The sequence below is a fragment of the Pyrgilauda ruficollis genome, unplaced genomic scaffold (genome assembly GCF_017590135.1).
Source record: "Pyrgilauda ruficollis isolate IOZ18807 unplaced genomic scaffold, ASM1759013v1 scaffold14, whole genome shotgun sequence".
Classification (NCBI taxonomy): domain Eukaryota; kingdom Metazoa; phylum Chordata; class Aves; order Passeriformes; family Passeridae; genus Pyrgilauda; species Pyrgilauda ruficollis.
Window position 1 is genome coordinate 9,328,283 of NW_024512543.1, and position 21,447 is coordinate 9,349,729.

The 21,447-nt window shown below is 40.6% G+C and overlaps 1 protein-coding gene across 3 annotated transcripts in view; it reads right to left on the bottom strand.

The window, feature by feature from the left end:
- The window catches only part of AMBRA1 (autophagy and beclin 1 regulator 1), a 116,786-nt gene that overhangs the window by 39,853 nt on the left and 55,486 nt on the right, over positions 1-21,447 (bottom strand). For all 3 annotated transcript variants that reach the window (XM_041459959.1, XM_041459958.1, XM_041459957.1), the window contains 3 exons: positions 11,316-11,426; positions 2,356-2,544; positions 1,765-1,919 (listed from right to left, as the gene is read on the bottom strand). In XM_041459959.1, coding sequence (XP_041315893.1) covers positions 1,765-1,919; positions 2,356-2,544; positions 11,316-11,426 — 455 coding nt within the window. The remainder of the gene's footprint in view (positions 1-1,764; positions 1,920-2,355; positions 2,545-11,315; positions 11,427-21,447) is intronic.

The window sequence follows — 21,447 nt, forward strand, 5'->3', positions numbered from 1 at the left end:
TGACTAAGAGCAGGGTACAAGCATTTGAAGACATGGAGATGAAGAAATATAAATGAAACATTTAGACAGTGAGCTTGCTGATTTAGCTGGCTACAGAAAAATGTCTCCAAAAGACAAGGGCTAGAAGCCATAGCAACTGGAGTTTAGAGCAAATGTAAAGGAGAGATGAGAGGAAGACATGTGATATTCGCTAATAGGACTTCTCTGGCTTAACTTATGATATCTAAAAAGACTGTGGGAACGGCAACTCCAGTTTCTGGCAGGGAAAAAAAATGCATTTCACTAGGATTTTAAAACAGATGAAAAAGAAACAGTACTAGGTCAAACTAGAATTTTAAAATTATTTACAGGATGGTAAATCATTGTGATCTTATATCCACACAGCTTTCACCAACTGTACTTGTAAGCCAAATTGTACTTTTTTTCTTAAATACATTTCAATTTCTGTCTCTTACTTGGAGGAGCTTGTACCAGAATGGTAGCTCAGAACCACATCTGGAAAAGTGCTGACTGGTGCACCAAAGAATAACTTCATAATTTATCTTCCCTTGCCTTATAATATGGAGTACATGATGACAATAAACAAGAGTTTCAGATCAGCTGATAAAAAGTGACCCTCTCTGAATCATGAACTGTCTGAAAAGCAACTACAGAATCCAAAGGTGAATCAAGGAATTTCTCCCAGTGACAAGTCTATCCCCAGTGTCAGGTCAGTAGACATATGCCTCACTGCAACCCTTGTACACTGGGAAAACAGTGTATGGCCAAAAGTAATAATAATTAGATAGGTCTTTAAGAAAAAAAGAAAAATATTTTAGAAAGGAAAACAACAGGAAAAAAAGATTTCTCATGGAATGAGTTCTACTACAGTAACATTATCCCTCAAAGTGAAAATTTTGAAGATTTATTTTTCATCTCCTAAAACAAGTCACCTGAAAACATGGTCTAGAACTTGAATCCAACCCAAATTTCAGCTTTAGAAATTACTTAGTTCTGACTCCTTAACTCTCTTTGTGCATTATGAACTGGACATGGCTTTTACTACCTAGAACTATCACTGAACAGCTGTTGTGCTTCACTCATTAAGAAAGCAAAGACACACATGTTCTCAACTCTGCCAGTTAGTGAAAAGATTAAGGTTTTCCCTCAGGTACTAAATGAGTCAGAGTGGATCATGGTTCAGCTGCCACACAAAGCAGAACATAAAGATAATTCCACTGCCAAATAGCCTTACACATGCATTAAGAACTAACTTATAAATAGCCAGCAAAGCCTGTTTGGGAAAAGCATGGTCAACTTCAGTTTCCATGTAGGATATGAAGCTTAGCCCCTACCCCTCCTGAAACTGCTGGTGGTTGCTGTCCTAGAGCTCAGTTGCTTTTAGGAATGACAGAAAACTATCCTGAAGCCTCAGCTGATATGCTGCCTCCCTCAGCAAAGTCAGCTGTAGTACCACTAGCAAGACACATATCACCTGAAAAGGTACAAAAGACCTACTAGGTACTCTGAATGATGTCTATCCCTAGGAACGTATAACACAACATGGAATGTATTTGTTCCTCACCCTATTTGAAACAAGAGAAAAGTTTCACAGTTCTGTTGTATTTACATTCTCTTGCCACGTTTGCATACCTATACAATAAATTCCTTCATGTGTTTATTATTCCGTGGGTCTAGAACATGCTGCCTCTTTGTTGTCAGAGCCCAGCAACTAACTACTAGGCTGGAGCCAAACGCACACAAGCAGAATACACATATACTCACCCTCATAGAGGTTTCTCCACCATGGGGCTGTTGCAGCCTGAACACTTGAGCAACCATGTGTTCTGTAGTGGGGTGCAAGAGGATACGTCGGGAAGCCAGTCCCACCATAACATATCTGCCCATTGGAGACAGGCTCACAGAAATGGCATTAGGTCCTATGAAGAGAAGAGGGGTTATTCCTCTCATGGGTTGACATCCTGCCCTGTGTTTCATCTTCACAGCTTCTTCATTTACATAATGTATGCCATATTAATCTCATTCTTATAAGGGGTAGAGAATAAGGAGACCTGCACAAGTTATAAATTTTGTAAGACATTTCCTTGTTACAGGTGTTCTTTCACTAAGACAATGAAGTCCTTTAAGAAATTTAAAACTATTCTTTAGCAGCTCCCCCATACCAGCACTGTTCTTGTCCAGACCATACCACAAGCCTCTCCCCAGCAGTACTGCATCTGTGGCTGGCTAGATGGCCAATCAAATGTTTCCTGTTGCTACAATTACTGATGCTCAAGCTATTGCATTTCTTACTGATGGCTGAAGTTCTGAGGTTCTCACACCCTCACCCACCCTGATTTCTTGCTGTATGCTTACCAAATCGCTTTGTGTAAAGCATCTCGCCCAAGTTGTGGGGTGCCAGAGAATATACAGCCAGTATTCCTTCATCAGGGAAGCCTCTCTGACTGCTGGGAATGAAGGCTGCCAGCAGCTGCCCATCAGCAGAGATATCACAGCTAGCATCATTGTAAATCTTGCAGTTTTGGACAAGCACATTCACAGAGGCTGCAAAGAAAGAAATGAATAGTGATTATAGTACTACAGTTGAACAGAATACGGTAAGATTTAAACTTAATGTTGGACAATGGACAACACGCAAAAGGCACTCAAGACATTTAGCTTCCTCCAAAAGTTTACGAAATGTTAATACCCTGATTAATGTATAACTTGCTCCAAAACGGAGATAAGACACTGCAACGAGCCCAGGAAATTAAATTTACTCACCTCCTGAAGCCTTCAGCCAAGAAATAATAGCAATTGCACCTTATCAAACACTGCCCTTTGTTAAGCATAACAGCATCCTTTGCAAAGGACAGCACAGTTTAAACAAGTTTCAAATCATGACACTGACAAACTCCAGCAGCATTCTCATTAGAAACAGTACACCTTAATTCATTTCCCCTTCTCTTGTAGAGTGCCTTGTTCCTGCTCTTCTCATCTCCAATAAACAGGAGATGAGTGAAAAATTCCTCCCTCCAGATACAGACATTCATTTCTGACAGCTGATTTCTACACTCATCTTGGATAAAGTCAGTGAGAAAGGGCAGAAACTTCTCCAGCCAGTCCTCCATTTAATTATTCCAGTATTTGAGACACTCATGCATATCAGTGAAGTAACTGTACAGCAGAGTAGTGAGCAGCAATCCACAAAACAATAGTTTTATTTTAATCCCTGCTGCTAAGTTGCTGGGTGACCTCATTCATGTTTTCCCCTTCATACCTTGCATATGAAGACTACAAGCTCTAGTACAATGAGGTTCCAAGGCCTCTAAGAACCATCTACACCAACAGTTCAGTGGCACCTTGTTCAGACATGGCTGGAGTGATGTCCACTCTACCAGCCTAACCTAACCAGCACTTCACTTTTTCAGGAGGTTTGAAGCTGAACCTGCATACGCTATTTTTGGGATATGGAAATTTCAGGTTCTAGTATTTGCAACTCAAGAATAGAGAGATATAAAAAAATAATAGAAATGAAGTCCACATTTGCAATACAGAAAGTTTGCATGCTAGAAGATGGAACAGCCCATCTCACATGTTTGAAGCTAGAGCACCATGTGATTTCTACAATCCAGAAATGATCTTCAGGTCATTTCTGAAAAACCATCAGACTATGGCTAGCCCAGAAGAGGCCTTAATATGTTCAGCTACAATTGCAAGCAAGTTTATGAAGGCACCTCTTAGTCTAGATTCCTTATTAGTTTAACAAGTAACAGTACCAAGAATGCTTTGTGCATATTTCTGGAAGTCCAAACTTGTAAATAAAATTAAGGTTGTATCTCAATACTTCATCAAATCCTACCCTTTGTCTCCAACACCTGTGTAGAAGAAAGCTGCATCAGGGAACTGCTATGAGAAATTACTGACAGTTGTCTAGGTCATTTTTTAACCAGAACAATTTTCCAACCCAGTGTATACCCCATGGCTGCATAGGTGCTTGCAGCAGCACAAAAAATACTCATGAGAGGGAAGCAGCCAGGACTGCCCTTCTTACAGCATTGCTGATTTAAAACATTCACTGAACCTCATCTTAAATTCTTCTGGTCTCAAAGACATTTCTCCTGGGAACTGCTTTCCTCTGTGGCTGAGTATCAACTTCTATCTACTGTTCCATTTAGGAAACTCTGATGAAAAAGAAGATGAGGATTAAAAGTGGACTATGTAATTACATTCTGTACCAAACCACCTACACCTGTACCCTAAATTTATTCCACCAATTTTTCAGTCTTGAAGCTGCTAAAAACAGTAATTTTCAGCCTAGTATAAACAGAAAAGTGCTGAACAGAAAAAGGTAAATAATTGTAGTCACTATCAAGGCTGCAATACCAGTACATGAAATATACATGGGCCTTAAAAGCACAGGTGGTTCAAAAGATGACAAAATTCTTGAGTGCTTAGTCTGAAGCTAGTTGAACAGAAAGGCAAGAGAATTAAGATTAAAGACTACACTGCTTAATTTAAAAAAGAAGATAGAATTAAAATGTGCCCTTTAAAAAAAATCTAGGCTTTATTTAAATACTCATTATGTCACCACAAGAGAAGATGGGCATCAGCACAAGAACTGCAGTATGTGCTGTGAACCAGCTAAAGGGTACATGACAACAGGCTGTACCACTGTAATCCCAGTCAAACTGGGAGGATTCCTGCTGAGTGATTCATTCCAAAACCAGTCCTATTTATACTCTAGGAGCTCTAGGTTGTGTTGACAGTGGAGCTCTAGGTTGTGTTGACATTTCTAAACTTCTGCTTCACCCAGGAACTTGAAAACATGAGAGAATCAACTTTGGTTATTGTAGCAAAAACGGAGCCATTACCCAGTGTAACAGTGAAAGTGACAGCAATCCTAAACTGCACTAGGGAGCACAATTCCAGAAGAAATATCAGTGCTGATACACAGCCTTGTGCTGAGACCGCATGCAGGAGCCCTGGACACAGTTTGGGCCAGCCATGTTCAAGAGCGATTAAACCCTAAATGATAACATGTCCAGCAAAGAAGATGACTGGGGAAAATGAAACATGAATTTTATGTTCAAACAAAACACCAACACCAACCCTCCCAAAAAAGGGAGGGGAGGAAATAGAATTGTATCTGTATTTCCAAAAACTACAGTAAGTAAGTGCCAGAAAAACATCAGTTTTCTACAAATAATGCTGAAAACTGACCACTACCCAGAAAAGTGGGTAAAAGAAGCATTGAGTTTGGACATCAAAAAGTTTCAACAAAAAGAGCAAGATTCTAGAACAGTCTTTTCAATAGACATGAAAGGAGCAAAGAATTTAACCAATTAGATTTTAGGAACTACAGTATGTGCTTCCCTAAGGCAGCAGGGGGCTACTCTACTTGGATAAGGGGTCCTTGCTTATCAATTCCTTTGTAGTGGTACTCTAATCACCCGTGTTCTAAAAAAATGGGAGAAAAAAATGGGGGAATAGGAACATTCTAAAAAGGTAAGTATTCGGACTCTCACAGCCACAGGACTTTCCTTAAAAGAGAGCCAAGCAAAAAGACAACAGACAGAGCAAATAAACAAAGCACACATGCAGAGCATTTTGCTAAAGATACAGCTACGAAACATCCCCACCATCAACTCTGCAAAAAAACTTTGATTACTGGAAAAAAACCCATAGTCCAGTCCATTTTTTGGGGGTCTAAGAACTGCTCTTACTCCTATTCTGCAAGATACAAAAGTTTGTCCTGCACCTCTGGGGTCTGGTTGCATTTTCCAGGACATATCCAAGGCTTCTTAACATTCTTAATTACTGTCATTTGATGCTCAATATTAGAAGTCACAAGATCACAGACTTGCTTCCTCAGAGCACAGGTATGGGTGTCATTTAATCATAGGATAGTTTGAGTTGGAAGGGACCTTTAAGATCACATAGTTTCAACCTTCCTGCCATGGGCAGGGACACCTTTGATGAGATCAAGTTGCTCAGTGTCCCATCACACGTTGCCTTGAACATTTCCAGGGATGGGGCATCCACAGCTTCTCTGGGCAACTTGTTTCTGTGTCTCACCACCCTCCAAGCAAAGAATTTGCTCCTAATATCCAACCTAAATCTTCCCTAGTTAACATCGTTCTCCCTTGTCCTATCATTATCTGCCCAAACAAAAAGTCTCTCTCCACTTTTTTTCCTAAGATCCATTTAAGTACCGAAAGGCTGCCTGGAGCCTTCTCTGCTCCAGGTTAAACAAAACCAGCTCTCTCAGCCTGTCTTCACAGTAGAGGTTCTGCAGCCCTCTGATGATCTTCCTGGCCCTCCTGTGGATTTGATCCAGCACATCCAGGGACAGATCCTAAACAGGACCTATTTAGCCCAGGGACCAATCTGTCCTAATGAACTCCTGCTTTTCAAACAGGTACAAGAAGTTTTACAGAGGAAAAATACTGATTTCTCTGTAACTACTGAAAAATTAGTCTACAGAATCCATATTCTTCTCAGCTTTTAAAGTTTGTTTTTGTTTTGTAATCCAATGAAAACTTGGACATTCCTAAGACAAAATCCCCTTCTTTTTTGCAAGGTAAGAGATGTTAATATTCTGTACCATTTACATATTGCCATGTTTTGTACATATCCTTATAGTTGCCATGTTTTGTACATATCCTTATAGTTCCATGGCTATTCTTTTCATTTCCAGGTCTCCAATTCTCTTCCTCATCTAGGATTTACTGTATGTCTTATTAAAACAATGTTGGGTTTGAATCACCAGTCACCCAGAGTCAATCATATAGCACATGTTCACTCATTTTCTATCTACAGGATTTCCCTGCACACACACCTGGCTCCTTTTCCAGCACAGAGGTTTTTGGTGAGCAGTCCACAATGAAGACCAACATGAATGGGTATCATCCTGTTTTTAAAGTTTGTTGCATATGCTGAATGTCTCTTAGCAAAACATAATACGTGAGCCCTCCTGCTAAAAGAGAGCTATCTTTCCCCCTTGATGTGTGCTGGGAACATAAAACATTAGAGATGCAAGTTGTGCTTAACAAGAAAGAGTGCTATTTATTTCAGTCTTTCATTACCTGATTCACACTGACATTACCGTTCTCTGCTTTGCCCTAATTTACGGAGGATGAGGACTCAGGTAGCACCTACATCTGGAACCAAGAGAGCCTACTGTGCAAGCAGAAAAAGTCTAAGTGTGACAGGTGGAAATCTCAGCAAGGTTCCATTTTAAGGACAACATTTACGAGATTCTCAAGAGATGAGAAAGATAAACATGCCCATGCATTCAACAAAGCCAGAGGCTATTTGATTACTTCGAGCCTGCAGCCTGATATATGAAGATGAAGCCAATAAGGAAGATTTTAGGGGAAAAATTATTGCTATTTTTGGAAAACTACTGCAAGAAGACTGCCCTTTCATCTCCTGTTTTCTTTTGTTGTTAATGCAACCACAAGACTGACAAAACAGATCAAAAGAAACATCAGAGAACAAATTAATCAAGCTGTTGTGCCAGCTTGGACATTAATTATGCTTGAAGCTGGGGAAGGCCTGGAATGCCAGCAGCAGTAGCACTGTTTGCCAAAGGAAAACTCTCCTGGACACACCATCCGCTCCTAGCCACCCTTAGAGAAGGCACTCTCTTAACAGCTGCTCCTATTTAAAAATTTGTTTAATATTTCTTTTTTCTTCTACTGTTACCCTGCATTCCACTGTGGATCAGTAACTATTGATCAAATTACCTTCCTCAAGACCCAAGCAATGTTAGAACAGGATGAACTCCAGATTCCTAAACAAGACCAGTTCAACACTAGAAATTGGCAAGAAACTGAATTTATGAGCAGTGAGTAGTGGAGAGAAACTACATTAAAAAATATAAACAAGAGAGAAAGCCTTCAAATATTTTATTATGAAAAGCCTATATTCTACACTGTTTTCAATACTTAGTTGCAGGAATTTTAAGGATATGCCACATTCACTAGAAGAATATTAAATAAATGCAGAAATAGCAGTGTCTCTGCTGTCAAATAAATTCTCCGCCCCAATGCTGATATGACTGACAGTTTCAATATAAGACCGGGTCATGTTTATTTCAGAGCTATTAAAAGCAAACCTGGCAAAAGGAGAGAAGAAATCTGAAGCTATCTTTTTCCATTTTTGCAATTAACAGAGAAAGACAGGGCTGACACTAAAATTCCACAAGTCCCTGCACAGCCATTTTCTCAGGACTGCCAGGATCTGCTTTTGTGTGCTCTTGCTGGACTGAGCCTCAGGGAGGTTGCTGCTGCAGAGCCACATCCTGAGCCCAAGGCTTCCAAGGGTGCTGGGGCCCAGACACCGAGATCGCAGGACTGCACTAATCACGCTGCTGTCACTTACTCAGATGCATCCGCTTCAGTGGAAAACATCCTACTTCCAAGCTATCTTTTCTTTGTTTAATTGTTACAGGAAGAAGAGCCGCTCAGAGATGGAGGTTGGCCACAGAGTCATTGCTTTGATGGAGAGAGGAGTTGGCAGGCAGTCCCAAACTTCAGCTGCATCATTTCATTTGCCTGAACTCCAAACCAGTTGTGGCTTAAGCCAGTCCCAGGAGGTAAAAGAGACCCCTCTGTGTAAGCAGATTATCTCACAGAACCACCTCTGATTTATAGGAAACAATGGGAGGAAAAAGAGGAGCTACTGAGATCACATACCTTACTGGGAAAATAGTTTATTTCCAATATCATGAAGAATCACAAAAAACTCATCAAATCCACTGCTCCACTGTTACTCATTTGAGAATATGAGAATCATGAACATTCTGAGTTGGAAGGGACCCACAAGGATCATCAAGCCCAACTCTGAAGTGAATGGCCCATATGGGGATTGAACCCACAACACTGATGTTCTTAGCACCATGCTCTCCTAAGTCGTGCACCTTGGCAAACTTGCAGCTTGCCTTTGTTCTGTGCCTAGGCAAGCTTGGCAAATACCTGGTTTAGTATAAACACAGCTGCTACATCTTCATACATCCCTACTACACCCTAGCAGAAGGAGATAAAGTTAACAGACTAGAAATGCCAGGACTAGACTTGGCATATAAAAGAAGAGTAAAAATTAACATTTCCAAATGGTCATAAGACAAAATGGACAAGCCAAAACCAATGAAGCACAGCATGGGGAGTCGGAAGGGCTGGGGATGGACTTGTAGCTGGAATGTGGCCCACAAGAAGGACACAATGACAACAGAAACCACACCCAATTTCCAGCTAATTGGAAGCTTTTTCAGAATAAAAGCATCCTGGTAGGTGAAATGGAGAAGATTGAAACAATGATGTATTGAGCAGCAGATGGTTCCTAATTTCTGTGGAATTTTATAAATTATAAACAAATATCTCATGTTGGTTTGTTTTTTTCTTTGTTTCTTTTTAATTAACAGCCTTCTCCTCAGCAGCCAGATGAGGCAAAAAAAAAAAAGCTATGAGCAACTGAAGCCCTCTTCAACCACTCTACACCTCGCAGAGAAGTCCCAAAGAATTTAAGTTGCTTCCCCCTCTGATTTCATCTTTATGCACTTTCAGAGTCTGGCAGGACCTCCAAAAATATTGCCACCATGTGGCAAAACTTTGCCTTGTGCACCAACCCTTACAGGAAACAGGGAGGGACATGGTCCAGACGGGTGCTTAAAGGGATCTTCCACACCACAGAACATCGCACCCAGTGCATAAATTGGGGGAGTTTGCTGGGAGGGGCCAATCGCTGTTTGGGAATGGGATGGGCACTGGTCAGCGGGTGGTGAGTTGTGTATCACTTGTGTTTCTTAGATTTTATTCCCTGCCCCACTTCTCCTCTCTCTCCTCTTACCCCCTATTTTCATTACTAGTACTGCTATTGTTATTATTAACTTTATTTCAATTATTAAACTGATTTTATTTTAACTCTCGAGATTTATCTTTTTCTGCTTGTCCTCCCTATCCTGAGGGGGTGGGAAGGAAGTGAGGAAGTGGCTGCATGGGGCTAAACCATGACAGCCAGACTGGATGAAGCTCTGACCAAGCTGATGGATTGACAGATGTTTCTGTTCACAGAAGGGGAAGTGAATGAAATAATGTTTAAAACTCCATTCCAGACAAAACTATTCTTTAATTCTGTGATTTTGATTCTCTGCATCTCTCCTACTGCAGTGTCACTATACACTCTCCTTTTGTAGGTTATTTAAGCAGCAGGACACTACCCCACAGAGACATCTTTGTCAGATATGCAATTTCTGGAAATGCAGAACACACAGATCTGGGACTGAGAGATTTCTTCCCAATTCATTTTAGTGACTACCTGTGAAAGCAGAAGTCTTTCTCAAAACAGAATCCCTGTCCTGCCTAAAAAAGTCAATCCCTTAAAGTAGAATCCAATCTGCTTTTGCTGAGAAACCAAACAGTGAGTTGCACATATGCACAGAGATGGCCTAAGCTAAATATCACTTGCACAAAGAAACATTCATGAATATCTAACTCCTATCTTCATCCCAGGCTGCCACAAACATTTCTGCAGCTGTGCAACAAGCTATATCAGGATCGCATTCTGGGTTAAAAATAGCCTTTCTAGTCAAGTTAGTTTTAGCCCTGAAAATGTCATTCTTTGATCAGCTGACCACAAGTATCAAACATGCTTGTGCCTGCATAAGGAAGTCTTTCCCAACATGAGAGCTAGCTTATGCCACAGAACACATGTGAAACTGTGGTCTAATTTTCACAAAATGAATGAGAAAATAAATTAAATCAGCAATATTGCTCAGATTCCTGATTCAAAAATAGCTTTTGCCTGAGAAACAGGACTAATCACCGCTTTTGCAAATGACTAGAAGGTACATCTACTTCCCTGAGCTTGTAACACCATGGTAAGCAACAGACTAGGGTCCTGATTCCCAAAATGTATTGCAGCACTTTAACACACACTGATGTGAGTAACTTAGAGAAATCACACAGTTCATTAGCAGGTTCTAATTTAAAGGTATAAAGACAACATTTCTCTAGGAATTCATTAGTAAGAGAATGAAGACATTGAATACAGAATTCTAAGAGAATGGTACATGCCCATGAAAAGGCTGACAAAAAACAAACCCTATATACACATGGATTTGCTGATTGCAAGAACACACAAGGTAGATAGAGTGGGAACAGCTCTATAAGCTTTTAGTCAACTTCCTTACAAGACTAAGCATTTTATAGCTCCCAGTGCAACATGACAAACAAGCCCTGCAACATACAGCTTCTTTTGAAAGATCCTAGAGCTTACCCTAGCTTTGGTTAGCATAGACTTAAAATAAGGCCCTGGTGTCTTTTCCAGCTTACCATTGCTGATTTCAGGCAGATCAAACTTAGTGAAGTCCCACCACTGGAGCCGGTAGGTGGTGTTGGCAATGTTGCTGGCCACAGCTGACTGTCCATCCCCAATCACAGCACCTACAGAAAAGGGGGAAATAATTAGCAATTTAACCTGTACAAGAATAACCAGAAAAAAAAACTGGGGAGACAAAACCACAGAAAACCTTTCAAAATCCAATAGTCAAAACTCTAGATTCTTAAAGCAACCTTATTTACAGAAATGGCAGCACATCCTCAATAAGCCACAGAGAACAGGAAATTAACAGGAAAGCATCTCCCTGCAACACATTTCTGAAAGAAAATAAAGTTGATAAGAGATAAGACTTTCCCAGGAACACAAAGCAAAATCCTAATCAATTCATTTGGTGCAAATGCATTCTACTTATCAACAGTAGTGAAGCTGTATTTTCACAGACCCAAAATTGTTGACTACAGCTATGAAGGCATATCAAAATACAAACTGAGGAAAAGCATTGCCCTGGGAAATTACACACATTTGTGGACATAATGCTAATCACTGTTCCTACTGTAAACTTCACTCAGAAGATACAGGCTGCTTACAGTATTTGTCACATAGTAAGGGTTGTAACAAAATATGGGCCTGGAAAACCTAGGAGCTGGTCCTTTGCTGCTTTGTGTGGCCCAGCCTACAGCAGGCAAGGGCTGCTCTGACTCCAGGCAAACATCATGACCTTTGCTAACTGCCCAAGGATTTGGGCCGCAGCCTAAAATCAGAAGGCTAGGCATAATTCTTCAGAAACTATCATAAAGAACCTGTACTTCCCAGCACAAAGGAACAGTCACTGGCTACTCAAGTCAGCACACATTTGAGAAAGCTGAGACTCATTAAATGGGATTCCCAGGGAGACAAACTGCGACAAGAGACAGTACATCCATAGTAGTACTACTACAGTCAAAACTGTCATGCTATTTGCAGTCTCTAAGGCCTTCATGGACAGGCAGCCCATGTCCTACACACACATCCTGGCAACCACAGAAATACAGCAGAATAGAATTTGATAAGGGAGAGCAAACCAAGATCACTCCCAAGCACAAATGACTAAAAGCAAAGCCTCCAGTGTCTACACAGTCTGGATTTCAGCATCTCCCCACTCCAGTGGGACGTACACAGCAAAGTCAGTGCCTTTACTCTCCTAGAAGGGTTGGCTCAGGACTTTGCTGCCACAGCAGCAGTGATAGAAGAGACTTTGACAACTCTGTCAGACACCTGTGCAGAGTTAAGAGCTTGCTAACTGCTAGTAAGTTAAACTGGTGTGGAGGAAGATGGAGAGAGTAGGATGGCTGGGTAGTTACTTTTCTTATCAAATCCCAAAAGACCAGTCAGGCATGGGAAAAGAAAGAAAGAAAGCCGAAATACCTCAACACACAAACACACCAACAGGTTTTTCGCTTTCTCAGCAAAGCAAATAACAAGGTGGGCAGGGCAAAGTAAGTAAGTATATTCTAAACTGGTGCTGATAAATAAATACACCAAGAAACCTGCTTGAGTCCTGATTTTTGCTTCTAGGGAAAGCTCAGAAATATACCAAGAACAAGACTTCCGAGCAGACAGCATTACACTGTGCACTCCGTCAGGCCTCCAGCAATCAACATTGTACATCTACTTCATCTCTGTACCTGCCTCTATCAGATGTGCATGGATCACTTGGAGAGCAGAAGTAAAAACATTTCCATTGCTGTAACATATGCCCAAGGCCTTGTTTTCTACATCTCTCAAAACAAAGGGCTCCTCTGAAGAGAAGATATGCACTGGAGAAAGCAGATTCAATGAATTAATGAAATTACACTTGGCAACCAGAAGTAGGACAATTAAATTCTATGTTGCTTCATCTTTAAAAGTCTTCAACACTGCAAGTCTGGATTTGGTACACAAAGGCAGCTCTTCTGCTGTCTTGCCTTTAGCCCTAAGGAAGGGAAGAGAAAAACAGGTGCTCTACAAATGTGAAGCAGTGGGACTTCCTGCAGGGAAACAGTAACTCACATCACAAGCAAGGTAGCAGCTGCCTTATAGGACTGAGTCAGGCAAGGAAAACACTCTGTGAAGACAGGCAACAGAAGTTCTACTGAGGGCACATAATTCCAGAATATTGATCTTATCACAGATGACCATTACAAAATTAGATGTAATTTTGTACCTGTTTTGCAATGAGAGCAACCTTCATAGGTGTAACAAGCAATATATTAAACGGAGAAGAACATACCTTAGGAGAATAATCATGCTCTCCCTCTACACCAGAGAAGCTTAGCAAAATCACTAACTGCTCCAGAAACAGTAAATTCATCTGGCTCATACAATTGCTGCACCTACTCCTAAAAGTACCATAAAAAGCAGCGGGCAAGATTTGATTTTTTTTTTTCTGTAAAATTTCTCATCTTTGCATCCCTTTCCCTATAAGGTGAAGAGGATGCACGGTTTAAATGAACACCATAACTAGCCTTCAAGTTATGGTGTTCATTTGAACCTTGCATCCTCTTCACCTCCAAAGGCAGTCACATCATATGCAGAGAAGTTAACAACGGAAAAAAGCAGCACTGCCCCATCTACAGGACAGTCCCACACAAATTTCAGAGCCAGCACAAGCTATCGTGTAATGCTAATGCTTCAGGTAACAGATACCTTTATCAAAAAGATTAGGACACAGGCAACACAGCTCTTAGTGGGAAAGGTCATGTTCAGAAAAATGTGGTCCATTTCTTGAAGGCTTCAAACCAGTGTAACTAACACTAATCAGAAATCCATGATCTACATCTTTTATTAAGTAATTATCTCTACTTATACTAATTATGTAATTGAGGAGCGCAACTATTAAATTATATCTACATACATATAACAAAGTGGAATAACATTTGTATCACAAGTCCTGCCAGATGCCTCCCACATTCATGCATGCACTGTCCTACAGTAAAGATGATTAAAAGCATGTAGACATTTCATACAATGAATTAAAGAAGGAAAACACCCCCTAGCACAGAAATATGCTATCCTAACCTGTGTTGTCTTCTTTGGCTTATGAGAAACATTTTAGACTACAGTTGGAAGACTCAGGAAAGTTCAAATCCTCACTAGAGCTTTTGTTCACCGTGCAGCATGAGAATTCATTCTCAGCTGGCTTTGCCCAGTCAGGGTTTCAGTCTGGATGAGAGGAGAAGGTGCTGCTGCTTGTCAAGTATATGTAACCTAGAGGCAAACAGCACACTATAGCTTCTTAAATTTGGGCAGCAACAGATCAGCTCTTACAAGGAGCTGTCCTCACCAAGCACCTGACAGTCCTGATTCCTGGGTCTTCCACTGTTTGATGGGATCACAAGTGACTGCAGTGGGTACCCAAAGGTCTTGGGCTTGTCATCCTCATGAACAGAACGACTTTTTTTCTGCAGCAATGATGTAGATTTCAAAATGCTGAAATCCAAAGCAAGGGCCAATTGAAATGCAGTGAATGTAGGTTTGATTGGCAGCTTTCCTGCGTCTGTCTATCACTGCGTAATAAACACTGGATGATGGCAGGAATGAAGATAAATGCTTTCAGCAGCCCCCCTTTTTCCCTCCACCACCCTGAACTCCATCCACCCCCACTCAGCACATGACAAAAGAGTTTAAAGAGTTGGGGGGGAAGAAAGTCTTAACAAAGACTTAAATAAAAAAATCCTCAAATCTTTTCTTATAGGCCACCTACACGTGACAGATATTTATCCATCAGTCTCAACCTCCTCAGAGGATCCAACGTATCTTGGCATATGGAGAAATGAACCTTTGCCAGTCAACTATTGCTCATTTATGAATCAAGCCATGCAAGCCAACGTCTGAGTTCAGACTGAAAGGGAAAAAAGGGGTGCAAAACCAGTTCCCTTGGCACTCCAACAGTGAAAAGCAGGCTAACTTCAGACTACTACTATCAAACTTTCAGAAGAACAACTAATACTCTAGAGCTACACAGGCTTTGGGGTACACGTTTTAGGAACATGAAACATCTACATAGTATGGGAATTACTTTTCCATGTATTTCACAGAAACCAGAGTTCAAATTTTTTTCTAGGCTAGATCCTTTACCCTTAATTTGTTAGTGCCTGGCAGGTTCCCTCATAATAAGAGAAAAATTTATTATGATGCTTACAGATAAGCTTGAGGAAGCTGGAGAAACCCCTTAGCTAATTTGTGACTCAGTTTGAGGGAGTGATTAGTCCTTGGCATAAAATTCTCCCTAGATTAGTACTTGAATCTCAAAGCATGAGTACCTTTGAAAAGTAATTACCTCTTTATGAAACCATTTGCAACTGTAGCTGATACTGGGGTAATCTATACTTGTAGAAAGGATCTGTCAGAATTGATGGGTTTTACATTCACTTATTCTAGATTTACTACAATCCAGGCCCCAGGAAGTCCAAAACACAGAACAAATCTATTTGACAAAACAAGGATAAGACTCTCTGCTGCAAGAATACAACAGATTCTCTCAATCGGTTCTGAAACAATTTGAATTCAGGTAAAATGATTACTGAAGTCTAGTGGAGATGTAACAGGTTCTTTTTCTGAAGAAAAAACCCTCAAGTTTTTCCAGCCCTCAAGTATTTTATGGGACAGTCTAGTCTGGGGGACCACCTTTGGTGACAGTAAATATATTAAATTCTGAATGTGAATTTGACAAGTCCCAGCAAATCTCTGTTCCAGGCTACCTTGAAGGCCCAGCCTTTGAAGTGGTTGAGCCAACTATCTCAAACTGGGCTAATGCTGTAGAAACAGTATGCAAAGTAACCTGGTATTTTCAACCATTTCTTTTGCTTGTTCTTCAATGTACAAGCAAGCTGTAAATAGGAAACGGGCAAAATAATTTTCATTAATGGATGCACAATATGCTACTAAGAGTAGTTCAGCATACGCTAAGCACTGAAAGGATCTTAGATTCAACATTAACTGAGAAAGCCTCTAAGAGGTCTATGCTCTCTGAAGGCTGAACCTTCAAAAGGCTATTATTTTTTCTTTATTCTAGATGTAGAAAATAAGAAGAAATGTAATTTCCCATTCATGTTCATTCCTACTGCAAAATTTCCTTTTAAAAGGGGCAATGCTTAGCATGCTGAGTTCCACAGACCTATCAGCTATGGGAATTGGAGCAGGGCTCAGCTGTAGGTAAGTGAAGATGACTATCCTAATAGGAGCCAGGCAAGTGCCCAAGGGGTCCACTCACATTGAGAACAATACAAACATCATACAGGAAAGGGAATTTTTCAGCCACAAGTTTTAGACTTCAAAAGGAAATCAGTTAATTTACAACAAGCACAAACAATAAAAGAACAGATGCCTGGCCAAAAGCCTCACCCCAAAAAGAGTCATGATGGCTCCTTGACGTCTTACCTTCCTGTATGTTATTTCTTTGTCTGATCATCTAACAATTAATAGACAAGCGTGTCTAGTAAGCATTTGTCTTTGATGGTAGAGTCCAGTTTTCCCTCAGGGAAACTAGAAGACATTAAGATTCTTTTCAAATGCATCCCCTCTTATCTGTATTGCTTGCGTCTCATCAAGCAAGCTGGCAATTCCTCTTCTTAAGAGACTTCACAGTCTGTTGCTGTTCACTATAGAGATTCCCCTGCTCATGTCACCCTGCTACACAAGAAAGTTGGAAAATTTGATATGCAACAGCAGAGACAGTTTCCTGAAAGAGCAAAAGTTGAGCCAATAGTATTTGCACAGAATTGAGATGAGGAAAATTCTGTACCCTGTGAAAAATAAATTCTCTTATTACAGCCTTTGCATATACATATTGGAGTAAGCAAATGTCTCTGTTTAGGAAGGTCTCATCCTACTCAGGGTAACCAATAAAGAACATGCAGTTTCATTTCCTTGCTCTAGCTACATCAAACCTCTCAGCTTCTGGTAGCAACAGATCATGGCCTAAGTCTCCCAGCTAACAAGAACTTTCTCCAACCATCCAATATCAGGTATGCACCACTGAACAGAAAAAACCCCAAACAAACTGTGAGGAATACACAGAACTCCTTCCTTCTACCTCCCACACCTCTACCAATCAGCACCTGAAGTACAGCACTGCCACAATAAAAGAGTGACAGAATTTAAACAGTATCTGCACATTACCTTTTATCTGCAAGATGCATAATCTCTTATGCCATAAAAGAAAAAAAAAGGCAAAAAAAAAACCTCCAAAACACAACAAAACAGACAGAAATACCATCTGAATCATGGGCAGGCCAGAGTATTACTTACACATCACCTTATTGCTAGAAAGGAGAAGGGATGAATGAGACAAGTGAGATCTTGATTTTGGCAAGAAAAGTAAGTCACTGAACAGAAAGTAACAGTTGTATGTTGTTAATGACACATAATTATTTCGCTCATGCACAGTTTGCAAGTTTATTCTTGAAGGGTACTAAGGGCAATTCAACAGAGAACTGAAAATCCTACTTGCAAAAGAAGCAGAGCTCTAAGTCTTAGTGATGCTCTTACATCTGTACAACTTGAATGAAGCTGTTAAATGCTACTTTATTCTTTTTAAGAAAATCCTTATGAACAAGGACTGTTTAGGTTCAGCTATTTGTGTTCTCATTAGTCATTTATGATGCTTTTACCTGCAGTGGATGGGAAGTTCCCTGGGATGGCTCCACTACACTATTGCTTTACACCATGTAACAGCAGGCACACATACAAATTTAAAGGAGCAAAACACCACTTGTTTAGTGACCATCATGAAACTCCTGGAATTCTGATGCTGGATACAGTAGTGGAATGCCATGTAAAGAGATGCAGGTGCTTCATGAAGCCCTCAAGTAAAAATAAATGTCATGGTTCTAGACAAGTCAAAAGAAATTTTTCAGCAAATTGAGACGATGTGGCATTGAAAGAGTTTAGCAGGAAAACGTAATGGATATAAAAGAAACACCTGTTACCCTTGGCTGAAACAATTTGCAAGCTGTTTGAGAAGTGGGTGGTCAAACAAGTTCTCTTTTTTTTTGATTTAGGCCCCTTGCTGGGAAGGATAGTCAAAGCTAGAGTCTTCCTATCAGCAAACTGCTGGAGCTGCTAAACTTGTTTTGATATGCCTTCTTTATTCCCATGAGATAGCGGCATGTGTTAAAAGCATGCCTCACACTACCATATGATTCAGGCAGTAAAACATGTTTCCTTCAGTATAGCCTTTTAGGGAAAAAGATTCATGCACTAAAAATATATTCCAATCTGCATTTCATTTAACTAATGTTTTGGTTTGACCTTTCCTGCATACTTGCAGCCTTTTATACGATTTGTCTGTATGCATTTAAGAACGCCTAACATAAAACAATGAGTAAATGGTTGGAGAAAGGGATTTACACTTCCTTCATAATTTCTATTACAAAATTCTCTGATACTTAGGAAATCAGCTGTAGAGCCATCAAGCTACTGCCCAGGAATGGGAGCCTGAAATCTACTAACTGGAAAATACTGGGGAAATAAAGACAATCTTTATCTTGTCAGTGTGAGGAGAAACAATAATTTGGGTTACAGGCATTTCTGCATGTGTAGGTCCACATCAATCTACTAAAAAAGCAGTGAGATAATACATTTGAAATCTGCTCCAAAGCAACTGATTCTGCAAAAAAAAAAAAAATAAAAAGGGTTTTGCAAATTAATGGAGGGCGGGGTGGGGGGAGTAGTAAATGAGTCCAAGATATGCTGCTAGATGAGAAAGCAGAAGAGAGGTGTATTGACTTCCTTCACCTCTGAACCCACCACACATGCAGGCATGTTCAGACCCCTGCTTCCTTGTACATTTCCAGAAATAGTAGGTGACTCTCCAACTCAAAATGCTGTATCTCTCCTTCCAGAATTCAATGAAATCCCTGGTAATGTGAAATAGGAAGGTCTCAATAGCTAATGTGTGGTCTGTGTGTCTGGGGTTCCTCCCTCTGCTTATTCTGCAACTCGTGATGCCTCTGCTCTCTCTCTCCCATCACTAAGTCCCTTGCACCATTACCAAGCCTGTCATTAAATGCTTTTGGAAGTCCGCTTTTTAACCTTCACATCTGTGTTTATTCTCTGCACAAAACCAGAGTGGAATCTGTGCCTGGCAGGCATTTTCTTTTGTAAAACTCCTTCTTCTTTCCTTTTCTGACTTTTCAGAGCATGAAATGTGCCTGCTAATCCTAATTGCCACAGATGGAGAGTCTTGAAGAGACCAGACAAAGGGGGCATCCTTCCACTAAGCAGCTGTGAGCAGGCACCAGACTCTTTAAGTTCTCCGGTTTCCAGAGCTCCCATCTCGCTTTTCTGAAGAACACAAGGACAAACTTCCACAAGTAGCTATACCAGAAAGGGGGACTTGCCTTCCAAGACTTACTTTCTCCTGCCTAAATGGCCCTCCACCACAAGAGCACACCTGATCTTATTGTGTGACCTGACTCAGGGTGGGCAGTCCTCAGATACTGCTACTGTATGTCAACAAAAAAAGCAAAATGTCTGGCTTTTGCATTTGCCCGTCTATATCCCAACTTCAGCTCTCTTATCAAAGAAAAACTTTGTAAGGTCCCACTGGCACACCCACACAGTTGGCCTTTCCATTAGCAGTGTCTCAGCCAGTAACAGAGGCACTGAGAAACTCAATCAGTATGGGATTAAGACATTTTTGCTGCCAACAGCCATTGAAGAAGTTACCTTTCTAGCTTAGCAGTGTCTGGACTCAGAGGAATATTTCCAAAAAATATCTTCAGAGGGTTGCTGCCACCTAACCAGAATATCCTTACCACTCAAGGCTAATGCTTGGCTCCTCCACAGTTGCCACATCACACCATCTATGCGGTCTGCTGCAGTTCACTCATCTAACAAAGATGTTAACATGTATCAGACTGATCCAGTGTTGCCAAAACTTCCCTATATAGTTTAAGATAATTGAGAGGTCTTGCAATTTCTTGTTATTGAGACTGTGTGCCAAGACCACTGCCACCTCTAGTGCATATTCCACTCAGGTTATACTTTATCTATCAATTCCATAGTTCGTTAGTGTGGCCACAGTTTTAGTTCACACTAAGTAATTCCCCTTCCTAAGAGGCTCAAATAATGTTGCAACAGAACTCCCATCTAACCAATATAGCTACACCAACAGACAGATGTAGAATAGACACAAAAATAACAAGTCAAACTGCTTTCCACAGAAAAGCCTTTTCCATTGTGAGTGTGCATTTTAACTACATTAAATCCTATTAATCCAAACAAATCAGCAAGCCAAATTCCTGCTACCGCCTCTGCAGCTCTTACTGCAAAAATGTGTGCTTAGCACAACTTGAAATGTGCATGTCTTATACCAAAACACCCATCTGCAATTGAGAGAAAACCTCAGCAATGTCTCTGTAGAACACCTGCATGCCTTATCAACCATCACGTTGCAAAAATACAAACGTTCACTAATTCAAGGAGCAGTATGTTCCCTGGAAGGGTTTGAATTCTGCAGGTTTAACTGTGTATCAGTACAATAACAAGGTTCCACACTGGAACCACTTTTCATTGTGGAAATAGCAGTACATGGCATTAATAAGACGTGCAAAGCACGAAAACGTATTCAAAGGCTTGTACTTGCCAGCGAATGGAAGACTTGCACAAGTTATTACTATCCTTAAATGTATTTCAGGACTGCTGCATTACAGCACCAGCTCTGTGCACCCCAACTTGTAATGAAAATGCAGTGTCAGTTTAGTGACACAGACTGAATCTGCACAGTACAGAGCACTAGCTAAAAATGCTCAGTGGTGGATTTTCACAGGAATAATATCCTGTGAGCAGGCCACATCCCAAAGCGCCAATCTAAAGAAGAAGAGAAGGTAGGACAGGAACTGGAAAGTAAGCAGACAGACTTGCTGTTAGCTGGGTAAAGCAGTGAACAGACACACAGCCAAAAGAAAGCAGAAAATGAGCAAGCTGAGGAAACAGAAAATCTAACAGTAGCTTTACTCATGTGAAGACAGATTACATTTAAAGCATGGTGAGATGGAAAGGAGGAAGCCCAGCCTGGAAAAATGTAATGAGGAGACCACATTATTCCAACTGAAACAGAACAAAGCAAAAGAAACCTACAGCAAATAAAGTACTTCACTATCA